We start from the raw sequence: 21,609 nt of genomic DNA on the forward strand, positions 1-21,609 counted from the left end.
GGGGAGAGCTCACTCATAATGGTGGTGCTCAAACCTCGTTCGGGTGGGGAGCCCAACAGTTTTCTGGTGCTCACCCTTGAAGACCGAAATGATCGGGTCCCCAAGATCTATAAAAATAAGTAAGCGAGGCCGTGGAAGCACAATGCAGATCTTCGCGACAATCCCAACGCTCCGGAGGCAATTCGCCCAGATGATCTGCTGCGGCTTTGGATCAGTCAGCTGGACAGGTAGTCAACTGTAAACTGCTAGTAGGAATGAGCGCGAAAAAGGGCCCCAGTTGGAGCCATCGGGATTTTGGGAACTTTGCGTAATGTGTTCGGAGTTGACCTTGGAACCGGATTCTCGATTTAGCGAGGTATACACCACGTTCAGGCTAACCGTGGCATGAACGATGGGACCAAGCCAGTCTACGGCAGTGATTGCTGGAATCGCACCGTCGACCACGGCACCAAGGATGGGGCTTTGCTGAAGCGTGGGGCAAACCGAGGATGATACATCAGATTTCGCGAGACAACCCGGGATGAGACGGGGGATATTGTAGTGGATGAAAGCAGTCTAGGCGGATCAATAGGAGATCGGAGAATTGAAGGGAGAGGGGGTGAGATTTTAGTGGTAGAAAGAAAGAGAGCTGATTAGAAAGAACTGTTGAAGATTCCGAGGTTCAATCGATCGATCTCGAACTGTAAGACCGAAAGGGATTCTGCTGGGCTGGTCCGCCCAGCCCTTGTAGTTAGTAGAAGACTAACTGGCCAACCTCCGCAAAGTCGAGACTCGAAAAGAGGGGAACACACCGAGACGGAAGACTGGAAAACACTGGGAAAGGAACCGCGGGTCTAAATTAGTTTCCTCCACTTGCTGATCCACTCGAGGTCATTATCTCATTATCTACTACTCTAACTGGTCTATTGCTCACTTCTGGATCCCATTCTCCTCTTCTTCAATGAGAATCGATTACATTCCTTTAAAAACACATCAATTATCATTGATATCTCTGCTTAAGACATCCAAATTCCCTTGTCGTGGCTCGATTTACTACGGAGTACATCCAACCCAACCCCGTCTGTCGCATGGCAACCGCAATCCATTCCATTCCCTATCGAAGCATACCACCAAACTACATATCTAGAACTGTAACAAATAAAAACTAGATTGCAGTACTACCTTTTTAGCGCTCACACCCCCGACCATCGTGCAGTGTGGGGATCACTTCCTGTCACTCTTTTCTCTCCTGTCTTGGCTGTGTGTGATCTGAAGATCCACGCTCGACTCGTCACAATCCTTCCTGGCGCCTTTTCTCCTCTCTCCCCTCACTTCCAGTTCGCAGCCCAGCTGCCTCTAACCTTTCCCACCCTTAGACTGTCGCGAGAGCGACCCTTCCATCTATCTTTGGCTGCGTCAATTGCCTCGTCCTCGCTTCCCCCCGCCAGCTTGTCTGAGGCGGTGGGCCTGTCCTGTCGTCACCCAACGCCTCCCAGCCTGGTTCCTTATCCTCAGGACGAGACATTGCTTTTTCTCCTTACGCTATCGGTCGAATTACAGCCCCTCTTTCAATCTGACCTGCATCTTGGGTGGATACAATCCTGCGTTTTACTGCAGTGAGACTGGTGTCCTGCGTCTTGTCAGTGATGCGCATCGAATAGTGGGATCGCTTCCTCTTTTTTTTTTTCTGTTACGGTTCCCGCAATTCCACAAAAATGGACACGAAACTCCAGAGACGGAGCACCATCTCGGTGCAATCAGTGACTCCGTCTTCTTTGCGCCACTGCTCCTATCCATCTCCAGCTACTTCTCCTTCGAAGGATCCCCTCTCCTTGTCGCGGAGTCACAGTGCGCGACGCAAGAGTGAGTTCTCACCATTGGGACTATCCCTTGATCCGCCCGAAGGGATAGAGACACATCAAGGAATTGTGAAAGCTGACGTTTCGGTTTCCTGTGCAGTTACATCTATCCCTCCGAAGCCTCCTGCCCTAGCCCGAGTCAAGGGGTCTGTCAACATGGATTCCTCCTCGCAGATGAGTTCAGGTACGATCTTATATACCCCAGCCCGTCTCCACACCGATCCCAAACAATTGACCACTCTGTAGAGATGTCATGGTTGAATGACGCATCGCCCATATCAATGACACCCCGAACTGCAACACCTCGCACGCCTCAGCTATCGAGAGCCGGTAGGATATCTACAATACAAACTCACGGTACTTTGGAAAGGCAATGGCTGATGGCTTGCGGATTCTTTAGGAACGCCTGAACCGGAAACCACTGCGACATTGGTTAATCCTTCTTCGGCTTTGTTACAAGATTTGTTGAAAGAGCAGCGCGCAACGCGGAGTACCAAAGGAGCATCGGACGAATTGAAACCATGCAATCCTCAAACGCCGGAACGGTCTCATTCCAAAAACAAGTCTCCATCCCAGTCGCCGGCGCAATCACAGGCGCAGTCTCGAACTCAATCATGGGAAGAAGCTGGCTCCGAAAAACAGCGTAGAGTCCACAGTGTGGCCTCGTCAGGCACTAGACAGCCGAATGATATGGGTGTTAGAGAAATGGGTGAGGTAGGTTGCATCCCGCCGCTGCGTTCGTGGCTTGTCGTTGCTGATTCTCTACACAGTATGTGTCAAAACTCAACAAGCAGAACTTCGACTTGAAGCTGGAAATCTTCCATCGTGTACAGCAGGTGACGGCTTTGGAGAAGAAGCTACTGAAAATGGAGGAGATGGAGGAAGAGCTCCAGCGCCTGCGCTCCTTGGAAGAGGAAGTGCAGGAGCTTCGAGAGGCGGAAGCTGATAACCAGCGGCTGCGGGAATCAAACGAGGAATTGAGGCAGGAAATCGACAGGCGCGACCAGGCAATAACAGAAGCAGTCAGCATGATATGCGTTCTCGAAAACAAGGTCACGGAATTGCGAGGTGGTGAAGATTCATCCAGACCGTCGACGGCTCGGCCAGATGATGAAGATGTTGCAACCCCAAAGCCGAAACCCACTGTTGAAATTCCGGAGAGAATCTCGTCGAAGCGCGGTACCATTTTCTCGGATCCTCGCCGAGGCTCGTCCGCATCCCATCATCTTGAACGTGCCCCGTCATTCTTACGTGACGATAAGAAAGGCGCAGCGGCGCTCCGGAGCTTATACGACGCGCCTGAAGATCAATCCCATACGGCCATGAGCGAAATCACGAAGTCGGAAAGCTTGCAGTCGATGACTGACACACTTGACCTAGGTTCGCCGAGACTCAGTGCTCTCAGTGAATGCAGTGAACTGTTCCCCCTTGGTCCAGATGGCGACGACGGATTCGACCAGCTGGAGATACCTGTCATCCGAAAGGAACCGGCAGCACATGGCTCACAGACCTCTGACGTTGCGAGCTCCCAAAGCAGAGACATCATTGAATCCTGGGTCCGACCACCACACGATGTTTTTGTGGATGATGTTCCTCGCCGTAACATGCAGTCTTCCATTCCGAAGGGACCCAAGAAGACGAGTTCCGACAGCGACTCTTACGGCTCCAGTCTAAAGACACGCACCGACAGCGTGTTCGGAACGGCAAGACTGCCACCCACACCTGATACCATGAGCACAGCATACGCTGCGTGTCCGAGCCGCTCCAATGGGAGCATTATTGCAGAAAAGAGCCAATATGATCAGGGTGTCGCCATGGGATTCCGGCTCCGGCGCCCGCGTTCCGTGGATGAATTAATAACCAAGAGAAGCTCGTGTCATAGTGTCGGTAGTGACAATCTGACAGCGAATGTCAGTGATGTTCCGGCGCCCTCCCAGAGCACGGCCGGAGGGGACGTGACTCCGACTTTGTTTCCGTTGAATTGCATCACTTCTAGGGATGACCGGCTGTTTGACCGGGAATCCCTTGAAAAGGCCAACTTTGGCTACTACAGTGGCAATGCGCTGTACAACGAAGATAGCTTGGAAAGGGTCCTCTCCAAGATAGATAACAAACACTATCAAAAAAAGCCATCTAGGTCGATTGAGGAGCTTTCAGCCACACTATCGTCCTCGCCGCCATTGACCCCTCAAGATTGGGTTGAAGCAGCCAAGCCTGCTCCTCAGGCAGAGAAAGAGCAGCCTGAGTTGACACATCTGGAGCCTATTGCGTTGAATCCTCGTCTGTTCGTTGCACGCGCACCCAGCCAGGCTTCTTTTCTCGGCCGCAGACATAGTATCGACTCGGGCTTCAGAGAACCTGATATCCCCAACATTCCTACGCTTGACTTGCAGTCTCTAGAGCCCGGACCACCGCCGGAGCAAGACACGGAGCGTCGTAAGCGCATCAGTCTACGGCCCCTGTTTGGTCGCTCCGGAACCGCTCGTCGCTTTCAGACGTCACCATTTGACGACCAAACGGATAGTGATGAGGGTGCCCCTGCGCCAGTCATACACAAAACGCGCAACAATGCCCCACCCAGGCCGTCTAGAGTCAATTTACACTCAGAGGGCCCTCGTGACCTTTCCGCTTCCATGCCCACCTACGCCGACGGGATGGCGGACCAGGCTCGCCGGACTCTTCCCCATTCTTTCACTGACTCGTCCTTTACAACAAACCCCGCGCTCAAACCGTTGACCGCTAGCATCAAAGACCACAAGCGACGGAGTTCCCTTGGACTCTTCGGCTGGATGAAAGGCTCCAGCAAGAAGCCCGAGCCCCATTCACCCGCCAAGCATGCCATGCCCCCAAGTGGGATCTTGAAAGACAGACCCACGCGCATGGCCCAGGAATTTGGGGAGCGCAAGCCTCAAGAGTCTGCCGGGAATGCCAACGTGCCCACGGTGAGCTTTGCGCTGGAGACTAAATCCAGAGGTTCCGTTCGTTCCGACGAGGACGACCCAACACGACGGCCGCGATATATGGACCGAAAGTCTCGTCGAGGCTGAGGGCCTTTGCAAATCATGTCGAATCCGGCCCTAGTTTTCTTCCTTTTCTTCTTCATGTTTTGAAGCCGTCATTTCTTCTATCTGCGTCGACCTGATGAATTGAATGTCATGATACCCCCTTGAGTTACCTATGATGTTAGGGTTTTTACTGGTGTTGCGGACGATCCCAGGGCTTCTTACTCATTTCTCTATCACTTTCAAGACACTTCCCCTGACGCTGCCTTGTTCCATTCGCGATAAAAGGTATCTGGCTGGCACATGATATCCATTCACACATGCAATTTATGGTCAGGCTTAACTCTGGCTTTACGTGACGAGACGCTCTTTTGTTCCCCAAACAGAAAACTTGATGGTTATGTTTTTCCTTGTGTCTGTCATGATCCCACTCTGAATTGTCACTCTCTATTCGTCCTATTCCTAGTCACTCTTTCTTACTTTGTTCATTCCTTCTTTCTTCCATTGCTGGATTTACATTCGTTGCCTTAGTTAGATCCCGTGCGATAATGATAATGATGAAGGAAACTGCATGATTTGATGGTTTCGGCTTGATTGAGGATTTTATGATCGAGTGAGGATGTTAGTGCTTAGGGCTTAGCATCATACTCCACGATCACCTAATTTAGATTCATACTCAGATGGAGTAGAGAGTTTTAACTGCAGTATACCCATACACTCCCGCGACACAGAAATTTAAGGACGAGTTTAGTATTACGAAAAATGGAGCAAGAGGAGGGGGGCTGGTCTCAAAACATGGTATCATAACTCGAATAATTACAAACCCTGGGAACTGTTTGCTCGCTGTTCTTGTCTTTCCTGATCATGGCTATACAGCCAGTTTCAGGAGCTGGGTTCGCTATCTATAGAAACCAACAAAAAAAATGCTGAAGAATGTTCATGCGGGACGGAAGGCAGAGGGAGATCGAGAGAGAGAGGGACGAATCACTTCCCCTCGGCCCGCTCCACCAACCGATCCTCCAACCCCATGGGCTCCCACACCTCCTTGGTCTTCTTATTCTGCACCCAGACGACATCGCCCTGCACGAAGGCGACCACGCCGCCTTTGCCCGTGGCGCTGGCCGTGATCCGGAACAGCGGCTGGCCGTTCTGCGGGTGCGCCTCGCGGAGCGGCAGCATGATGAGCCCCTGTTCCATGCACCATCCTTCCAGGATATCCTTGAAGGCGACCTCTTCGATGATCTTGGGTTTGGGTCGGGGTGCTGGGATGGTGGTGGTGGGTGTGGGTTTTGTGGTTGTCGCGGCCGGGGGTTGGTCGTGGGTTGTTGTCTTCTTTGGTTCGGCAGTGGCTGGAGGCGGGAGTTCGGCGGCAGCTCGGTCGCCCAGCTGGGAGGCGAGGTCCATGGTCTGCAGGGCCTTGTTCCACTCATCGTCGACGATGGTCAGTTCGTTCAGGGAGGCGGGGATCTGCGTGCGCCACCAGGTGAACCACTCGGCGACTTCCTCGTAGTTGGGGTCGTTGGTGAGCCAGATGTAGAGGATCTGGTGGAATTTCGGGAAGAACTCGGCCGTCAGGAGCAGGGCCATGACGTTGGCCGGGAAGAAGGGCTGCCACTGGAGGACATGCTCCAACGCTGTGAGGTCCTGGTCCTGCGGGTTGATCTGGAAGTCTTCGCGGAGGTGGCGCCCCAGGCGCGGGAGGAGGTGGTTGCGCAGGCACGAGTCGAATTCAGAGCCCAGGGCGTCCCGCCAGAGCTCGATCCCGCTGATCAACCCCTTGCCCAGGTCCCATGTGTCGAGTACGACCCGGAATTTGCGCTTCGCGTCGGAGAGCAGGCCCGTCGCATGGCGGGGGTTGGTGTGGCGGTCGTCGAGGTATTGGAGCCACGTGAAGAGCCACCAGGGGAACCGGGAGGATGAGGATGCGTGGTGGTGGTGTCGCCGGCTGCTGCTGCTGCTGCTGCTTCGGGGTTTCCATTCCTTGAGTCCGCTGGTGAGTTTGGGGACGACGAGTTGGTCGAGGACGTTGGAGTAGATGAAGGGTGGGAGGAGTTCTTTCCAGGCCACAATAAGGGATGTGGCTGGGGCGGGTTCGAAGACGTCCCAGTCGTTGAGGAGGGCGGAGCGCACGCGCGGCAGCCAGAGGGTGTAGATCATGGTTTCGTAGGGGGAGGTGGATGAGCGCTGGGTGTGTTCGCCCCGGATGTCGCGAAGGAGCAAGGGCTGGAGACGGCGGAAGTTGGCTACAAGGAACGTGGGCTCCTTGAGAGGTTCCCATTCCTCCATGGCTTGCCGGAAGAGAGGGTGAATCGCGGCCACTGCAGTCTCCGGTAATCGGTACTCGTCGATCTCGTTGCGGAATTTCATCTCTATCGACTCGAGCTTATCGGTCAACTCGTCGAACTTGGCCCGGACTTCCTCCTTCTCGGAGACCTCCAGTGCTCCGATGGCCGCAACCAACTCGGTGAGCTGATCTGCCTTGAGCTGGTTTGTATCCAATTGCTCCACGATCTGAGTTTCCTCCATTTCGATGTACTTCTTCCTCTCCGTCAGTCCTTTCCACTCGTCCGCGAAGGCCTCGAGGTCGTTGCGTGCCCGTTGTGCAATCTTCCAGGCCTCTCCCTCGCCTTGGTTCACGAACGCCTGCGGAGTCATCAGACCGGCGGTCGAGGTGATCACTCGTTGCTCCTTCCCAGTCGCATCGATCAATGACTTCAGCACATTAGGAACCTCCAGTCCCTCCATATCCTGCTCAATTTCGCGCGCGGTTCGGAATTTGGGCTTCGCTCGAGCGACAGGTGTACTTGTTCCGCTGCGACCATCGCGTTTGCGCTCCTCTTTCTTCTTCCTTTGTCGCCTCTTGCGTTCTTCATCTGAGCTCTCCTCGACGGTTTCGCCGCGCAGTGTCGCCGCCCGTTTTTCCTCCTCTCGAGCTTGTTTAGTCTTCTCGCGGACCGCACCCAGACCCGCGCCCATGGGGCGAGCCTGCGCCTCGATCGGATTGATGATACCCTGTCCAGAAGAGCCTAGACCTTGCCCCTCCTTGTAACCCATCTTGGCCATCATGCGCGCCGCGAAGGAGTTACCCCCCGCCATGCCTTTGCCTCCATTATTGCTCCCACCTTTCGCCGTAGCCTGCGCCGTGTTGTTCCAGGGGTTGCGCCGCCCGCTGCCTAGCCCGCCGTGCGCGGGTGGTGATTCAGAGCGAGACGCTGCTCGGTTGAAACCGCGAAAGCCCATGGTAGGGCGGTAATTCTCTTCTTCGTCGGAACTCATGTCGGCAACTTTGCGTTTTTGGCCGGCGACGGGCTCAGATTCGGAGGAAGACATGACCGGGACCTGGAGGGCGTCGGTCGCAGTATGTAGACTAAATCTACTCTGAGCTTGCGACCTAACCGATAAGGGTAGAAGTCATCACCGACGGAGACTATAAAGGAAGAGAGGCGATGAATGGCGACCTCTCGGCCAAGGTATAAGGTATGGGAGTGGCAGCAAGTGCCGGACCACTCCAGAATTGGTGGATCCCAAATCGGGCCAGGTCGGGGCGGGGAAATGCCTTCTCCGAAAGCAACAATGACGTTAGGAACTTCTTCCGCCCTCCTCCTCACTGCGGACTTCTCTTCTCTTCTTTTTTCTTTCCTCTTCTCTTCTTCGTTCTTCAAACTGTTGCTCATTCCTCACTTCTCCTCTCCACTTACCTGTCTAATCCATAATCATCAATCATGGCTGCTTCTCTCGTCCGCAACACTGCCCGCTCTGCCCTCCGCAACGGAGCTTCGGCTACCAGAGCTGCCGGCAGCTTGACCTTTGCCCGCGGCAAGGCTACTTTGCCTGACTTGGCTTGTAAGGACTCCTTGGCCCTCGGATAGTCGGACTCAGTGCAAGAATGCAGCTTTCTAGCTTCTTTCCTCCGACGGCAACAAAACCCAGCATGCGACGAAACTAACCCTCGACAGACGACTACGGTGCTCTGGAGCCCTCCATCTCCGGCAAGATCATGGAGCTCCACCACAAGAACCACCACCAGACCTACGTCAACAGCTACAACACTGCCATCGAGCAGCTCCAGGAGGCTCAGCACAAGGGCGACATCGCCGCTCAGATCGCCCTGAAGCCCTTGATCAACTTCCACGGTGGTGGTCACATCAACCACACCCTCTTCTGGGAGAACCTGGCTCCCAAGAGCGCTGGTGGTGGTGAGCCCCCTGCTGGTGCTCTGTCCAAGGCCATCGACGAGAGCTTCGGCAGCCTGGACGAGTTCAAGACCAAGATGAACGGTGCTCTCGCCGGTATCCAGGGTAGCGGCTGGGCCTGGCTCGTCAAGGACAAGCAGACCGGCAACATCGGCATCAAGACCTATGCTGTAAGTGTACACCTACTGGATGTGATTGGTGGAGGATACTGACTCGAGGACAGAACCAGGACGCCGTCGTCGGTCAGTTCCAGCCCCTGCTGGGTATTGATGCTTGGGAGCACGCCTACTAGTAAGTTGACTCGGACCCCTTGCGGTTGAAACACCACAACTAAGTCGTCTGCAGCCTCCAATACCAGAACCGCAAGGCCGAGTACTTCTCGGCCATCTGGGACGTCATCAACTGGAAGGCCGTGGAGAAGCGCTTCTCGGCGTAAGTGTAATGCAAGTAGTGATTGTATTCTAGCGCGGCTTGATGAGCGTTCTCACGATCTGTTTTGTATAACGTAATCTGGATACTCGGGACTTGTCAGGCTGTTTAATGTACGGTCCTAATGCACGAAGTCATTCTAATCAGGTTCTTGTACTTACCTCGACGTAATTAAGCATACGGAGGGGGTCCAGGCCCGGCAGTGGGCGGAAGGCAGCGCCGCAGCTTCCGGGCCCGATCCGTCGATTTTCTAATCTTATCGCATCGACAGCCCGCTTTTGTCTCATCTCCAAACTTCCGTCCCCTGCATCTTCTGGCAACCTCCTTTCCTTGCCTCTTTCTTCTTTCTACTCCCTGTCAATTACATTGACAATGTCAGCCGAGAGTCCCGGCGAGAAGAAAAGTGGCATCCGGGCCTTCTTTGCCCACGCCCTCCGGCCCAAGAAATCCCGTCAAGTCCTCCGCAAGGGCTATAGCGCATCAACGCCGGACCTACGAGGGGCAGCCGGCCTGCACCGACCCAGCACCACGAGCGAAGATGTGCCGCCACTACCTTCCCTGGCGCCATTGGAGGCCCATCGGCTGAAATACCGGGAACTCAACGCCAACAAAGACTCCCAGCTCGGTGAAAACCGCGACCATACCGCCATCCTCCACACGATCGGCGACCAGGACTTCAACCGCCACGACCCCTATGGCCTCGAAGGCGAATATGACAACCGGGCCCCCGGAGAGCCACACATCGCCAGCCTACCCTCACAGCTCTGGGTACACCTCGCAACGAACTACCTCACGCCGGCCGACACGGCCAGCCTGGCCTTCTCCAGCAAAACGCTTCACCAACGCCTGGAACCGCTGGACCCGTTCCACGCCCTCTCCCTCCCCTCCAACCACACCCAGCGCATCAACTTCCTGACCACCCAAGACCGCCACCTGCCCGACCACCTCCTCTGCATCCCCTGCGCCCGCTTCCACCGCCGCACGCACCCAGGCCACGAGAAGCTCCAACCCGCCGACACCCTGAACCCTCTCTTCACGTGCCCGGAAGCGCGCAACCCGCTCAACCCGCCGCCGCGGCACCGCATCACGCACAACCGCACCCTCCCCTACACCTTCGTGCAGCTCGCGATGCGGGCGCACCGCTTCGGCTCGGAGTACGGGATCCCGTTCGCGGCGCTGTCACGCCGCTGGCGCCGCACGGAGTGGTCGCACCAGACGCGGTTCCAGGTGCACAACAACCACCTCCTGATGCGGGTGACGTCGACGCGGTTCGCGGACCCGGGCCTGCCGCCGTCGACGGTGCGGCTCCTCCTGTACTCGCGCGAGGACTACGTGCCCTACTTCTCCGTGTGCGCCCACTGGCGCGACGGCAACCTGATGGCCGCCTGCAAGTGCGCCCTCTCGCACATCCCCGTGCCGCGCGAGACCGCCGCCCTGCAGGGGCTCGAGCACCGCGCCAAGGACCTCCTGCACCGCCGCGTCCACAACCCCAACGCCCTCACCACCCTCTGCGGCAAGTGCCGCCCCATGCGCCGCTGCCCCGAGTGCCCCTCCGAGTACCTCATCGAGGTCAAGCTGACCGAGGACCGCTCCGAGGGCCCCGCCCACACCCTGCGCTTCCGGCATGCCATCGTCGTCACCCGCTGGTGTGATCTGGGCGATGGCTCGGCGCCCTCGCGCTCCCGCGAGTGGGCCGCCTGCTGTGGCGTCGACGGCTCCGCCGGGGATCATCAAGGGAAGACTCATCAGACTCCAAAGAGCATTCTGGCCGACGGGGGCCCAGCAGGGGAAGGGGTTGGTGGTGGTGGTGGTGGCGGCGGTGATGATGGGGACAGCCCTGCAGCTGGCAACGAGGGCGGCACCACCACCACCACCACCGCCAGCAGTAACAGAATCTACGACTCCTTCAAGGAGATAGGCAAGCGGTCCATCTCCGGGACCTTCGAGAGCATGATCACCGATGATACCCTTCCGGGCCAGCGGGTCATCTCGATGAACCCGTCCGGCAAGAAGTTGGGCGAGGAGGGGAATTCCTGGTATTGAAACCGTTTCCGTGCAGCCTCCCTCCTCTGTCCGGGGATTCGTGGTGGTTGGCCGTCGGTTGGATTAGGCAGAGTGTTTTTTGGGACTGGGCGTCTGCGTATTATCGGACTCCGGGATAATGGAGTTGGGTGGGATTGTTTGGTTGGTTTGGAGTATTTGCATCATGTTGTCATTGCAATTGAAGGTTGCAATTTTTATAGACTGTTCCTAATCGGTGCGAAAATCCGATAGGCCCAGCCCTCAGAGAGTTTGGATTTTCACTGTGCGTATGTAGTGGAAGAGCCTAATTTAATTCAACTGCGATCGGCCTCGCAGTAGTTAGATGTCGTGCTAATGCAGGGTCTGGTCTCACTTTCATTTCAGGGGCGATTATCTACACATACCTATACGGCCCAAGGGAAGCCAATGAAACAATTTCAGTGTCATCAAGACGTCATACATATTAGAATCTATCTGAAATAAAGCTAAACAATGACATGAAATATGTATAGATCAGTGGGAGGAATGGTGGTCATCATCAGATCCAAAAGAAAAAAGAGAACATAATTGTGATATACCAGCCATGTTGCGGTGTGTATGTGTGTGTGCGTCAGTCAAAGATGCCGGTATGGAAGATCGGGTATCCCCAGCGCAAAGTAGAAACCTCCCGCCATCAAGAGAACAAAACATATTCTGAGAAGGTGTCCTTCTCCCCTCCCATTTTCCTCTTTAAACCCAGAACCCAGTGTAGCCCGTAAACCCCGGAGATAACATCAAACCAAAGATGAAAACAAAGAAAAACCGCTGAATCGCAAATCCACACCCAAAACGAATAATCACATATCATGGGGACGCTTTGGTCTGTATCGGGAAAATCGTGTGCTCAACAACGATGGCGTATTCAGTGCTTGAGGGCTTGTTGTTCTTTTTGCTCGGATTCTTCTTCGCCTTCGTCGTTCTCCTCGTTCGTGTCCAGCCAACCGCGGGACATCTCGACCGCCTTGGTCCATTGTCGGTACATCTTCCGGCTGTGGGCGGGGGTGACGTGGGGCACGAAGGTGGTGCGGTTGGCACGGTCCATGTCCTTCAATTCGCTGAAGTCCTTCCAGACGTCGATGGCGAAGCCGGCGGCGATGGCGGCGCCCAGCGCCGTGGTTTCGTGCATTGCCGGTCGTTCGATGGGGATTTGGATGATATCGGCTTGGGTCTGGGGTGAAGAAGACATGTCAGTAATCGGATCCCGCGGAATAGAGAGAGCGAAGGATGCAACATACCTGCATGCAGATGTCGGAATTACTCATACCACCATCAACGGCCAACTCCGTCAATTTGTGTCCGCTGTCCAGTTCCATGGCATCCAAGATGGCCTTCGTTTGGAAACAGGCGGCCTCCATGGTCGCGCGGGCAATGTGTCCACGTTGAGTGTGCTGGGTGATACCAACTGAGGGACAGTTAGTAACGTGACGTCATAGTCATGAGAGAGAGAAAAAAGTTGAACTTACAGATGGTACCCTTGGCATCGTCAATCCAGTAGGGAGCAAACAGACCACTGAAAGCAGTGACAAACACGCAACCACCGCTATCAGGCACACTCGCTGCGACCTCACTCACTTTACGCGAATCACGGAAGAAACCCATGTTGTTCATCAGGAAGGAGATACCACTTCCGGCGACAGCGACACTACCTTCCAAAGCGTAGACTGGTTTCCGGTTCTTGCCCAATTGGAAGCCCACGGTGGCCAGCAAGCCGTGTTTCGAAATGACAGGCTTCTCTCCGACATTGTAGAGAAGGAAACATCCAGTACCATAAGTGTTCTTGGCCGAGCCTGGAGTAAAAGCACAGTGGCCGACCAGGGCGGAGGATTGGTCACCCAGACAGCTGGTGATGGGAACGCCGTCCAGCGGCCCCGACCGGACCCACCCGAACCCTTCGGGGTCGGACGAGGGGATAATCTTGGGGAGGCGGATCTTATTTCGATCCAGTTCGAAGAATTCCAGCAGGCGATCGTCATAGTCAAGGGTCTCGAGGTTCATGAACATGGTTCGCGAGGCATTGGAAACGTCGGTCACCAAGCGGCCACCTTCCGGACCACCGTTCAGGTTATACAAGAGCCATGTGTCGACCGTACCGAATGCAAGGCGGCCCTCATCGTAGGCCTTCTTCACTTCGGGCAGGTTGCGGAGCATCCACATCAACGTTACGGAAGAGGGGTAGGTGGACAGCGGAAGACCGCAAATCTTCGACAAGTCCTCGGCGCCCTTCTTGGCCTTTAGTTCTCGCACCAAGCCAGTGGTGCGGGTATCCGGCCAGGCAATCGCGTTGTGCAGTGGCTCGCCGGTCTCCCAGTCCCAGCAAAGTGCCGTCTCACGTTGACTGGTGATGCCGATCGCCTCGATCTCGTCCCGGGAGTGACCCAGAGCGAGGAAAGTCTTCATCGCTTCTTCGATACAGGTGTAGACCGAATCGACGAGTTCGAAAGGATCTTGTTCGTGCCATCTGTACAGGTAAAATCGATCCGTTAGCCCGGCGGGGAACAGCCACACCAAAGCGATGCAAGTTGTATAGTGAAATACTCACCCTGAGCGCTCGTGGATCTGACGGAATTCCATCTGGTATTTGGCCACGGGAACACCCGTGCAGTCGAAAATGATAAAGCGGGAACTCGTAGTACCCTGGTCGATAGCACCGATAAAGCGGTCCTTGAGGTTATCGCCGCGACGCTGCTCATTTTGCAGCAGAGAGCGATTGCCATCATGCGACTGGTGAGTATAAAGGTCCGCATAACTCTGCTGGCGTTCTTGTTGTTCCTCGACGAGTGCGTCGAGGTCTGACATATCAAAGGGGTTCCTCATCTTGGACTTGCGAACTTTAGTTGGTAGTGGTTGTGGTGGTGCAGACGGTGCCGGTTTAGGAACGTCTCTAGTAATAGGAGTGGTGGTGATGGTGGCGGTGGCAGTCACGGTAGGAGATTGATGAGAATGAGGAGGAGGGGAACGATGAGGATGAGGATGAGGATGAGGCGGAGGCGGAGGATTGGTGGTAAATTGCCCGTCAGGTTTCCGAAAGTAGGAGAAAAGTGACCAGGTAGGCAAAGCCTGGAGAAGGGAGGAAGTGATTGGAGAAATGGTGGCGGTATTGAAAGTAGAATCGAGGGGAAAACAGGATTACGTCCCTAGTCCGCTTCTTAAGACAGACGAGGGGGAAAGGCCCAGTGGAGCTGGGCGGGGAGGGGGGGAAAGGAATGGTGAGTGAGAAAGCGTTAGGGCTGGAACTACGACAAGAAAGACCAGCCGGACTGTCCAGCAAGTGGCGGCTGTTGTACGGGTGAATTGCGCAGAGTCAGAAAGAGAGCGCAGCGGACGGATTGGTGACGTAGAAGTGATTTAGGGTGAAATCAGGTGGAATCAGGTGGGGAACCCGGAGCACAGGATCTGGAGAAGCAAAGGGAAAAAAAATTGGAGGTAGAAGCAGCTGCGCAACCTGAGAGGGAGAGAGACTTGGTTGGGTTCGGGGAGAGACGGGGAAAGAGGGGTATGATATCACTCGTTATGGTGTAGGGAGGAGGATGAAAGCTGAGAAAACTGGGTGCGTTTTATAGGGGGGTACGTAGTGGCAAGGCGGATTTCTATCAAGTATGAGTAAGAGTCCAGTGGTTACTCCGTACTGTAGTCAAGTTGTTCTGCGAAGAGAAGAGAGAGTGAAAATCATAAGAAGAGAGGAGAGGGGAAAATAAATCTGGTCCAGAGACAGGAGCTGGAGAAGACTCTCTCTTTATCCAAGTAGGTGGAACCTTTTCAATTGATGTTAATTCAATTTCTTAATTTTTTTTTTATTTCTTGAAAATTTTCCCAAATAAAACAATAATTCAATTAAGTACATAGATAGTGGTAGGTAGTAGTAGTAGTAGTGGTAGTAAGTAGTGGTGGTAGTAGTGGTAGTCGTAACAGCAGTAAGTAGCCCCCCCCTGGCTGCTCTAGACTATCTACCGACTGCTGCACTGTCCTGTACAGACTAAGTACAGAGATCCTGTCTGCTGCATCCCGTTGGGAGCTTGTTCCGGGGAATCTTCCTGGAGTGCTGGGCCCATCGAGTCTTGTCCGGAGTCGGGAAGGAAGGGAAGACAGGCAGAAAGAGTCTGTTCCAGAGTCTAGTCCCGCGAGGACTCGGTCAGAACCTCGCTGGAGAGCAGATACTAGACCCCAAACTGGCAATCTGCTGAATCCCCGTTCGTTCCATCCATGGCGGAGAAGTGGGGGCGTGGGGGAGACGAGGGCAATCCCTTCCTTCCAACTCTCTTCCTAAGTTCCTTCTGGCCCTTCATCTTTTTTTTTTCTTTTTTTTTTTTCTGATCAGACGACCATCTGTCCGTCGTCAGCATTGACATCCGCCCCTCTTTCCATCGAAAAAGGGTCGAACAAACTGTGCTTCTCTTGCCCCCGGCTTTCCTCCTTCCCCCCTTACACCCCCCATGGCAAAATGTTCCCCAGGTGCGCTGTGTGAAATCGGGAAGGTTAACCCCTGTCCATTCTTATCGCGAGTATATCAAGTTTAACCAGGTAGACGGTACGTACCTTCTGTCTAGACCACTGTCAACCTGAATTCACTGGCAGCCTAAACTACTGTAGCGTCACAGCTTGTCACAGTTCCGTTCAATCCGGTTTCCTTCAAATTGAGATGGCTTGAAATACGTCTGTTTAGTGCTGAGTTGTAAAGCCTCTGCATATACTAAGTATTTACCGACGGTTAGCCCGTATAACTTCCTTTCCCCCATCGGCAAGATATCCGAGCTTCCCAGGCCGAGCTGGGACTTCCTCATTCTTGTTCTGGCGGGAGTAATAGCTGGACTACCGCATTGGGAGGCAGCCCAGGGAAACATTGGAACAGAATCTCTAAGAATAGTCATCAAACTTCCACATGACATCCCAGAAGACCCATCAAAATTCCATGGTTTTCTTTTCCCTCCACCCGCATAAATTAGCTGGCGTCTGTGCCTACCGTATCGGGGATCCCCTGCAAGAACCACCTGAAACTCCTCACAATCCATCAATGATCTATTCTTCCATGGAAACAAGCAATTCGCAATGAGATGGGGAGATACGAATGCCACCAGTCACGACACTGATTGAGATGGACTAATTCTCGCGGAAAAATTGCAAGCGCAAGGACCAGGGCCTGGCGTGGAGGGATGGAAGCGATCGGTCATCGAAGGATGAACCAGACTAGCCATGCATCGCACATCCACATGCCTGCCTGACTTGACATCCAGATGTATGCCGTTGAGTACATACAATAGTACATCTGCACTACTGTGATACTATGTAGATCTACAACTGGCATTCTTGAGGCCCAATGGTCACCCACCGCACCCCTGAGCCTAGAGGAATGAGAGCCCCTTGACATCTCCATCAAAGAAAAGCGATGGCTGGGCTTTTCTGTTTTTGATACTGGCCCTTGTGAGACCGACGATTGAAGCACTATGGACTCGTTACGGTCCCAAAGAGGGGCTCTGCGGGTGTGTCCCTCCAGGACCGCCGTGGAAGACCTTCGGTTTGACTAGATTCCCGTCGATCGAGCACATGACAATGTCCAATTTTCTCCTACTAGTCAACTAGTCGGTTTTCACGCACGCGTTGAACCAGGCCCAGGTTCTAGACCGGGGTCTTCTCTACCCCTGGCTCAAATTTTTATGGTCACTTGAACGCCTCTGGGATGAGGATTATCTCCGAACTTCTTGGGATCCTTGTGCTATTTCCATTTTCGACCAACAACAAGAATTGATAGTCTTGTATCCGTAGACTGGCGCGGTATAAAGTAGCGCGACACTGCCTGTCCTGCAATAGAAGTACTTGTGGTTTACCCACATTGGATGAATGAATGAATGAATGAACACGCATTGAGAGGACAACACGGCGTAGGTAGAACATGAAATGCTCTGACTCTCGGCCCTGACTAGGACATATCTACCGGTACACTTCCCCTGACTTGTGCTCTTTAGCGTGTCACTCCGGAGTCCATCTGGAGCCCATCCGGGCTGGAAAACTAGTATGAGTAGAAGAAGACGAGCTCGTTCGGCCTTCTGATTTACGGAGAAATTGTTGCCAGCCGGGAGTCGGTTCGGCGTGGCTTAAGGGGGCGGCTAGCTGTCTTGGGGGAAGCCACGGCCGCCACGGGATCGAATTGTCCCGACCACTGCTTGCCCTCCGGAGTCGAGGTTTAGATTTCTTGATAAGCACTCAACTCTTCGGGTTTCGTGTATGTGCGTGTTTTAAACTACTTACTAGACTCCTTCAGTGTTCCATTGTTGATCCATGGGCTGTCCCTCCGATCCCTTCCATGTGCCCATGTGCCCTTCTTCTCGTCTGCCCTACAAGTTACAGTACACGCGGTGTTCTGCAGCAGCCTTTCCCTCATCCACACTGATGTATGTACTGTACTGTACTGTAGCTGGCTGGCTCCACGGGCCCAACCCAAAAACGGGCGGTGACGTCTTCGACCACATCTTTCACCAGCAACCACCCCAATGGATTGCACCCAACCCGATGCATGTAACAGCCAGACACGACCTTGTGAAGTAGGAGAACCAACTGATTTGGCACCTTCATGAACGACACTTTCTCCATAGAGGTTACGGCAATTGATCGGCCCTCTTCTCCTCTCCCATCCTAGTCCCGAACAGGTATACGAACACCCGCCAGGGACCGTTGTGGCTCTCTCCGAGGGGAAGATCAACGGGAATGATAGCATGCCGACTCGGTATGACCTCAATCACTCGGATCATTTAGTCAGGCCCTTTCCCCAAACGTGTGCCAAGCACAGGGTCTCCAATGATGCAAAGTGACTAGCCTATACTCATCGAACACAACCACAAGCATCAACCTAATATGCTTGTGTACATAGAGAAGACGTGACTGACAGAGACGGCTGCATCGACATATCCTGCCCTACACCTATGGTATTTGATCTCTATGGATTTGCCCACACCAAGATATCACGATTCCTCAGATTCACGTTCGGAAGCACTACCACCAATCAACATAATCAATCGGTTCAATGTGCTACCACTCCATCTTCAACCCGTCGCCGTGGTCACCTTTGTCGTCGAGCCCTCCCGTCGGTAAACCTGTTTCTTCCGAATTCGTCATTGGAGGGGGTCTGGATCTGCAGAACACAACCATGCGTAGAAAGAAACGAACTTATGAACTAATGTTGTTTGTCCTCTGGACAGCACACAGACAGACAGCATCAGCCTCTCTGTCCAGGATGATTCAAGGCCACCGACGATCCTTTCTAGCCCCTCTGCGTAGAACCCTCCTCAACCTGCAGGCAGTTACTCTAATTCTTCTTCTGCTGGTGTTTGACAACGCACATGCTTTTTCTTTCCCATCAACCCGCCGATAACGACATGCCCGCCCGGCTAACCTTCCCTTTTTCTTTTGTCAATGGCACACCCATGGATAACAACCCCCCCCCCCAGCCCTCCGGACTTGGGATTCTTCACCCGCCATTCCACATCATCCTTCCCAAGATCCCTTGCCGGTGGCGGTCACAATCTGTGGTTGTTTCCCTTTCTTCTTGCTTTCGGCGGGCTTGGGCCCCACAAACCCTTTTTTCGGCCTTTAATTCTATTTATGCATATATGCATATATGCATATGTGAGTATGAGTATGTTGTCACCTGACGAGGTGCTTGCTATACTGCGCCTATATACTTACTCAGTACTCCGTACATGCTCGTACTTCGGACATGTACTTTTGAAACCCTCCGCTTGGGATTTGCTGGGCATTTGAAGCTCGGGGTCTCGATTAATCATCTGGGGGATTTGCTTGCTTGCTTCTTCTTCTCCTTGGGGTAAGCGGGGAATTGGCTTGGTTACATTGCTCCTGGTTCAGAAGGGGGGAAGAGTACTTCGTGCAGGCCAGGGATCACTAATTGTCGAAACAGGTCACTAACACGTACACATACATACTGAACCGACCACGGGGATAGCTTGGCTGTCCTGAACATTCTTGAGACAAATGAAAAAAATCACCAGCGTCTGCTGGGGGGGGCATCGTTGAACTTCGCATTGTAATCTACAAGAAAAACTCAACCAATAAAAACCAATACATCAGACCACATCCACTTCCCTGACAGCATGCCTTCTTTCTCTGTCTCTCTTTCTTTCTGCTCAGAATACACGAAACAAGTCACAGGTCCCTTTGGAAGGATTCTTTTATACGACGACAAAAAGAGCTATTTACTCGGCATCCTCGAGCTCGGCACGCTTGCGGGCCTCGGCCTCCTCCTTCTCCTTCTTCTGCAGGAAGATCAGGGCGTTGATCTTGTCCTGGATGGTGTGCTCGCCGGTGAGGGTACCGGAGATCTGCTCACGGCCGACCAAGCTGGCGACGATGCTGGCACCGACGATGAAGGTCAGGACGAAGCGGTACATGCCGTACCAGGCGGGGGCGCGGCCGGAGGCGGCGGCACGGGCGTCGTTGTAGTACAAGAAGGTGAAGGCGAGGAACTGCGAGATCAGGGCGTACTCGACGGGGAGGAGCAGAGTAGGCCAGGCGACGGCGGGGGCAACCACACCGGCGGCGTAGCGCTTGTAGCCGTACTTGCCGCCGTAGCCGGCCCACTCGAGACCCCAGTGGACGGCTCCGAGGAAGGAGAGGATCTGACGATTGGTATCTCGGCGTTAGCTTTTGCTCCTTGTTTCTCATAAGATCCAAGACTTGAAGGCGGGGCCAGGAACTTGGTGGATGGAGTGCGGGTGAAACTTACGACAGCACCGTAGCCAACCTGGACGGGCTCGAGCATGTGCAGAAGCAACTCGGCGCTCTGGCCAGAGAAGAGCATACCGTCACCGGTAGCGGCGGCGGTCTTGATCTCCCAGGCCAGGTAGACGGTCTCGAGGGAGGTAGCAAGGTAGGGGATGACACCGGCCATTCCGAGGTAGAGAGCCTCCTTGGGGACGGCCTCCAGGCTGAAGGTGTCCTTGATCACTTTCTGTACTCGAGCAATTGTTTCATGTCAGAGCATTGAACAAAGGTTCGGCCCCGCGGGGGAGCTAGAATCGCATGCAATTGGGGAGGGGGAACGTACAGCCTCGGCCTTCATGCCGGCCATCATGTCGGTGTCCTCACCGTCCTGCAATGTCCGGGGTCAGCGATTGAGCGACATCCGCGTCGATTCCGCGAGGTTTCTCTCTCACCTTGTGGGAGGTGGAAGCATGGCGGATGAGAGCAGTAGTGACGGGCTTGCGAGCAGCCAGAGCGAGGCTGGGGGAAGTGGTCGGGCGAACGTGGAAGCGAGCGGAAGAGGTCAAGGGAGCCTTGAAGACATTGTTGGACAGGGCCGAGCGGGCGACCGAGGCGTTGGAGCTCTGGAGAGCTCTGAGCACAGAGCGAGCAGCAGTGGTTCTGTACAACATTGTCGTTTTCGAGACAGCTAATTTTTTTTACCCGATGTCCGCGGTTAGCAAAAGTGGAGAGAGAGAGGCTGGAAAGCTCGGATAGAGCACTGCACCCGGGGAAGGGGGGGAGGTCACGCACCCAATTGAGCTGGAAGAAGAAGAGAAAAGAGGTGTATGAGCGGAGAAGAGGGTATTCACCCGGAAATTGGTCGAGTTGGACTCGTGAGAGTGGAGATGTATGGCCGGAGGGGGAGCAATTGAGCCTGGAGACCACGAATGAATGAGGTGATATTAGACTGAGGTGCGGTAACGTCGAAGCTCGGGCGTACCATAGACTCCAACCCCGCAGGTGTCATATTGATTGCCTCAGGCACAATTGAACCAGCGGACCACGAGGCTGACTCATCATCAGGGCTGCAGCCCTAGACTGCTGGGCCGAATCCAGCCAATGGCTGGGGGTGCTTCAGGCAAGCTGGTGGGCGGTAACTCACCGGCGTGGACGGGGCCGGACGGGAAAGAGCACCGACGTCACTAAGTTACTGTGCCCGCGCGTCACTAAGTGTTCCAGCGCAAGTCCCCTCTTCCCCCCCCCTATTATTATTATTATTATTATTGTTGGGCCCAGTTCATGCTTTCCCCAGGTACGGAGTGAAGTACACTCGTCTCTGACGACAGCCGTATTGCTCTACCATTCTTGGGGATCTAGCCTCTCATTCATTTCATCGCA

At 54.2% G+C, this 21,609-nt stretch overlaps 5 protein-coding genes across 5 annotated transcripts; 2 read left to right on the plus strand and 3 right to left on the minus strand.

The window, feature by feature from the left end:
• Positions 1-1,694: 1,694 nt before the first annotated feature.
• BO66DRAFT_437108 (uncharacterized protein) lies at positions 1,695-4,885 on the plus strand (the record flags this gene model as incomplete). The annotated part of the gene is made up of 5 exons (XM_025650965.1): positions 1,695-1,842; positions 1,939-2,022; positions 2,085-2,168; positions 2,239-2,552; positions 2,609-4,885. 5 exons carry the CDS (start codon positions 1,695-1,697, stop codon positions 4,883-4,885), a joined length of 2,907 nt encoding a protein of 968 aa, XP_025505307.1.
• A 742-nt stretch (positions 4,886-5,627) lies between these two features.
• On the minus strand, positions 5,628-8,306 carry BO66DRAFT_390708 (putative G-patch domain protein (TFIP11)). Its single transcript, XM_025647086.1, has one exon. It carries the CDS (start codon positions 8,168-8,170, stop codon positions 5,825-5,827), a length of 2,346 nt encoding a protein of 781 aa, XP_025505308.1. The 5' UTR covers positions 8,171-8,306; the 3' UTR covers positions 5,628-5,824.
• A 256-nt stretch (positions 8,307-8,562) lies between these two features.
• BO66DRAFT_419469 (uncharacterized protein) lies at positions 8,563-11,821 on the plus strand (the record flags this gene model as incomplete). Its single annotated transcript, XM_025649818.1, has 6 exons — positions 8,563-8,683; positions 8,797-9,203; positions 9,252-9,324; positions 9,379-9,480; positions 9,734-11,150; positions 11,355-11,821. 6 exons carry the CDS (start codon positions 8,563-8,565, stop codon positions 11,503-11,505), a joined length of 2,271 nt encoding a protein of 756 aa, XP_025505309.1. The 3' UTR covers positions 11,506-11,821.
• A 458-nt stretch (positions 11,822-12,279) lies between these two features.
• BO66DRAFT_50439 (glycerol kinase) lies at positions 12,280-14,725 on the minus strand. The gene is made up of 4 exons (XM_025653350.1): positions 14,063-14,725; positions 12,987-13,981; positions 12,759-12,925; positions 12,280-12,691 (listed from the first exon to the last, which is right to left on the minus strand). Exons 1-4 carry the CDS (start codon positions 14,335-14,337, stop codon positions 12,386-12,388), a joined length of 1,743 nt encoding a protein of 580 aa, XP_025505310.1. The 5' UTR covers positions 14,338-14,725; the 3' UTR covers positions 12,280-12,385.
• A 4,683-nt stretch (positions 14,726-19,408) lies between these two features.
• BO66DRAFT_390711 (DUF3429 domain-containing protein) lies at positions 19,409-21,170 on the minus strand. Its single transcript, XM_025647087.1, has 5 exons — positions 21,022-21,170; positions 20,682-20,917; positions 20,573-20,617; positions 20,252-20,476; positions 19,409-20,144 (listed from the first exon to the last, which is right to left on the minus strand). Exons 2-5 carry the CDS (start codon positions 20,898-20,900, stop codon positions 19,722-19,724), a joined length of 912 nt encoding a protein of 303 aa, XP_025505311.1. The 5' UTR covers positions 20,901-20,917; positions 21,022-21,170; the 3' UTR covers positions 19,409-19,721.
• Positions 21,171-21,609: the final 439 nt, after the last annotated feature.

Source organism: Aspergillus aculeatinus, assembly GCF_003184765.1.
Source record: "Aspergillus aculeatinus CBS 121060 unplaced genomic scaffold BO66scaffold_16, whole genome shotgun sequence".
Lineage (NCBI taxonomy): Eukaryota > Fungi > Ascomycota > Eurotiomycetes > Eurotiales > Aspergillaceae > Aspergillus > Aspergillus aculeatinus.

What these genes read in the sequence shown, in the direction of transcription:
- BO66DRAFT_390708 (XM_025647086.1), bottom strand. Translation starts at nt 8,170, where the DNA reads ATGTCTTCCTCCGAATCTGAGCCCGTCGCCGGCCAAAAACGCAAAGTT.
- BO66DRAFT_50439 (XM_025653350.1), bottom strand. Translation starts at nt 14,337, where the DNA reads ATGAGGAACCCCTTTGATATGTCAGACCTCGACGCACTCGTCGAGGAA. An exon ending in CAGATCCACGAGCGCTCAGG is followed by an intron (nt 13,982 to 14,062) that starts GTGAGTATTTCA and finishes TTACCTGTACAG; the next exon opens with ATGGCACGAACAAGATCCTT. An exon ending in ATTCCGACATCTGCATGCAG is followed by an intron (nt 12,692 to 12,758) that starts GTATGTTGCATC and finishes TCTTCACCCCAG; the next exon opens with ACCCAAGCCGATATCATCCA.
- BO66DRAFT_390711 (XM_025647087.1), bottom strand. Translation starts at nt 20,900, where the DNA reads ATGTTGTACAGAACCACTGCTGCTCGCTCTGTGCTCAGAGCTCTCCAG. An exon ending in CCGGCATGAAGGCCGAGGCT is followed by an intron (nt 20,477 to 20,572) that starts GTACGTTCCCCC and finishes GCTCGAGTACAG; the next exon opens with AAAGTGATCAAGGACACCTT. An exon ending in AGGTTGGCTACGGTGCTGTC is followed by an intron (nt 20,145 to 20,251) that starts GTAAGTTTCACC and finishes ACCAATCGTCAG; the next exon opens with ATCCTCTCCTTCCTCGGAGC.